At 50.4% G+C, this 1708-nt stretch overlaps 1 protein-coding gene across 1 annotated transcript in view; it reads left to right on the top strand.

Moving 5' to 3' along the window:
- Positions 1-1708, top strand: part of RCN3 (reticulocalbin 3) — a 21350-nt gene that overhangs the window by 12836 nt on the left and 6806 nt on the right. Inside the window, exon 4 of the mRNA XM_013006678.2 lies at positions 1584-1644. Coding sequence (XP_012862132.1) covers positions 1584-1644 — 61 coding nt within the window. The remainder of the gene's footprint in view (positions 1-1583; positions 1645-1708) is intronic.

Below are 1708 nucleotides of genomic sequence, written 5' to 3'. Positions count from 1 at the left end.
CCTGTGGGTCGCGACCCCTTTGGGGGAATCCAACGACCCTTTCGCAGGGGTCGCCCAATTCATCACAGTAGCAACCAGACTGTGATGAAATAGCAACGAAAATAAGTTTATGGTTTGGGGGGCGGGGGTCACCACCACACGAGGAACTGTATGAAAGGGTGGCAGCATGAGGAAGGTTGAGAACCATAGCTACGGAGATTCTGTTGAAGCCTGGCATCGGGGTGCCCCTGCTGGTATCCGACCAGGGGTGGGATTGTAATCATCGAACAGGCGGTTTGCTGCCTGTTTTAGGAGTGAAAAAAGATAAAGAGCAAACGGGGGTGCCTTATTTCAGACCCCCAGACCCAAACCAAACGCACTGCTGACTCCCAGCAATCCCCTGGGGGTTTCTGAGCTGGAACTTTCTGAAAGAGTGGAGAGCTCGATCTTTCTTTCCCGGAGCTGCTGGTGGCTCCCAACTGCCGACCATGTGGCTCCCAGGCCAACTGGTCACGCCTGGGGTTCTCTCTCAGGTGGGCAGCTGGGCAGCCCCCGCCATGCGGAAATCGCAAATGTGTATTCCTTACCCCTTATACATGTTCATCTATAGGCACCGCATATGCTCAGCGCCGTAGTCATGGTCCTTCCGTCCAGAGGTATCGGCGATTAGACAGAGCTATTCTCGCAACAGAAGCAAAGAATGTTGCAGTGAGGACGCCAATCGAGAAACAACAAATAAATAAATAAATTTACATATAAATAATCAATTTTATAAAGAGATAAAAAATAAATAATTAAAAAAAATTTTAAAGAAGTCATATGGAAATATCTTAACATCACAGTTTCATTGTTTTGTTGGGTCTTTTTGTTTTGGTATTTTTATTTGTTGTTTTTTTTTTGGTCTGGTATTACTTACTATTTTTTCATTACGACCTCAAAACTCTGTCTCATACCACAGTCTAGCTTTGTGTCCCTCTTTTCCGGTTCTTATTTAAGTAGCAACTGTATGGATACGGGCACTTAGAACGCCCTGTCGCACAGACGAACATCAAAGAGTGAGGAATAAAATAATTTAAAAAGAGGAAAAAATGTTTTTTAAGAGTAAGGACTATACACTTGTGAGTTCCACACTGGGCAGCTCCCCACCTTAGAGAGAACCCTGATTTACAAGTGCCACCTTCACAACCGGTTCTCCAGACTCAACAAGAAGATTAGGGATCAGGTCTGCCCAACCGGTGCAAACTGGCTGAACCCCACCGCTGTATTTGGCCGTAGCTTCCAGCATCAGAGCAACACACCAGCCACGGCAGTGGGGTGAGGGACTGGGCTCTCTGCTGGTGTAAAGCAGCCTCTGCCCTTCCAGAACATTTGCTGGGGCGTGAGAAAGCTCAGACGGAGGACAGCCCTCCCTACGTGGGACAGCAGTCACCTGGCCCCTTCCCACTCAAAGCACATGATGCCTCTCGTCATTGGACACCCCTCAAGTTTCCCAAGCCCCTCCTCGGGGCAGACCTGCTCCAACGCTTCTCCCCCACGGCCACCCCAGAACTAGGGGAGAGCCTCCCCGCTGCCCAGCCCCAGTCCCAATGCCTCTTTCTCCCCAGGAGACGCTGGAAGACCTGGACAAGAACAAAGATGGCTACGTCCAAGTGGAGGAGTACATAGGTGAGTGGGACCTGGCTCCCTGGCCCGAGCCGGGGACGGCCCCCGGGAGGGTCTCTCGCAATCA

The sequence above is a fragment of the Echinops telfairi genome, unplaced genomic scaffold, assembly GCF_000313985.2.
Source record: "Echinops telfairi isolate 266 unplaced genomic scaffold, ASM31398v2 ScPeMD7_655;HRSCAF=1070, whole genome shotgun sequence".
In the NCBI taxonomy this organism is placed as follows: Eukaryota; Metazoa; Chordata; class Mammalia; order Afrosoricida; family Tenrecidae; genus Echinops; species Echinops telfairi.
Note: the sequence above shows the minus strand (reverse complement) of the source record. Positions and strands in the feature narration are given on the sequence as shown.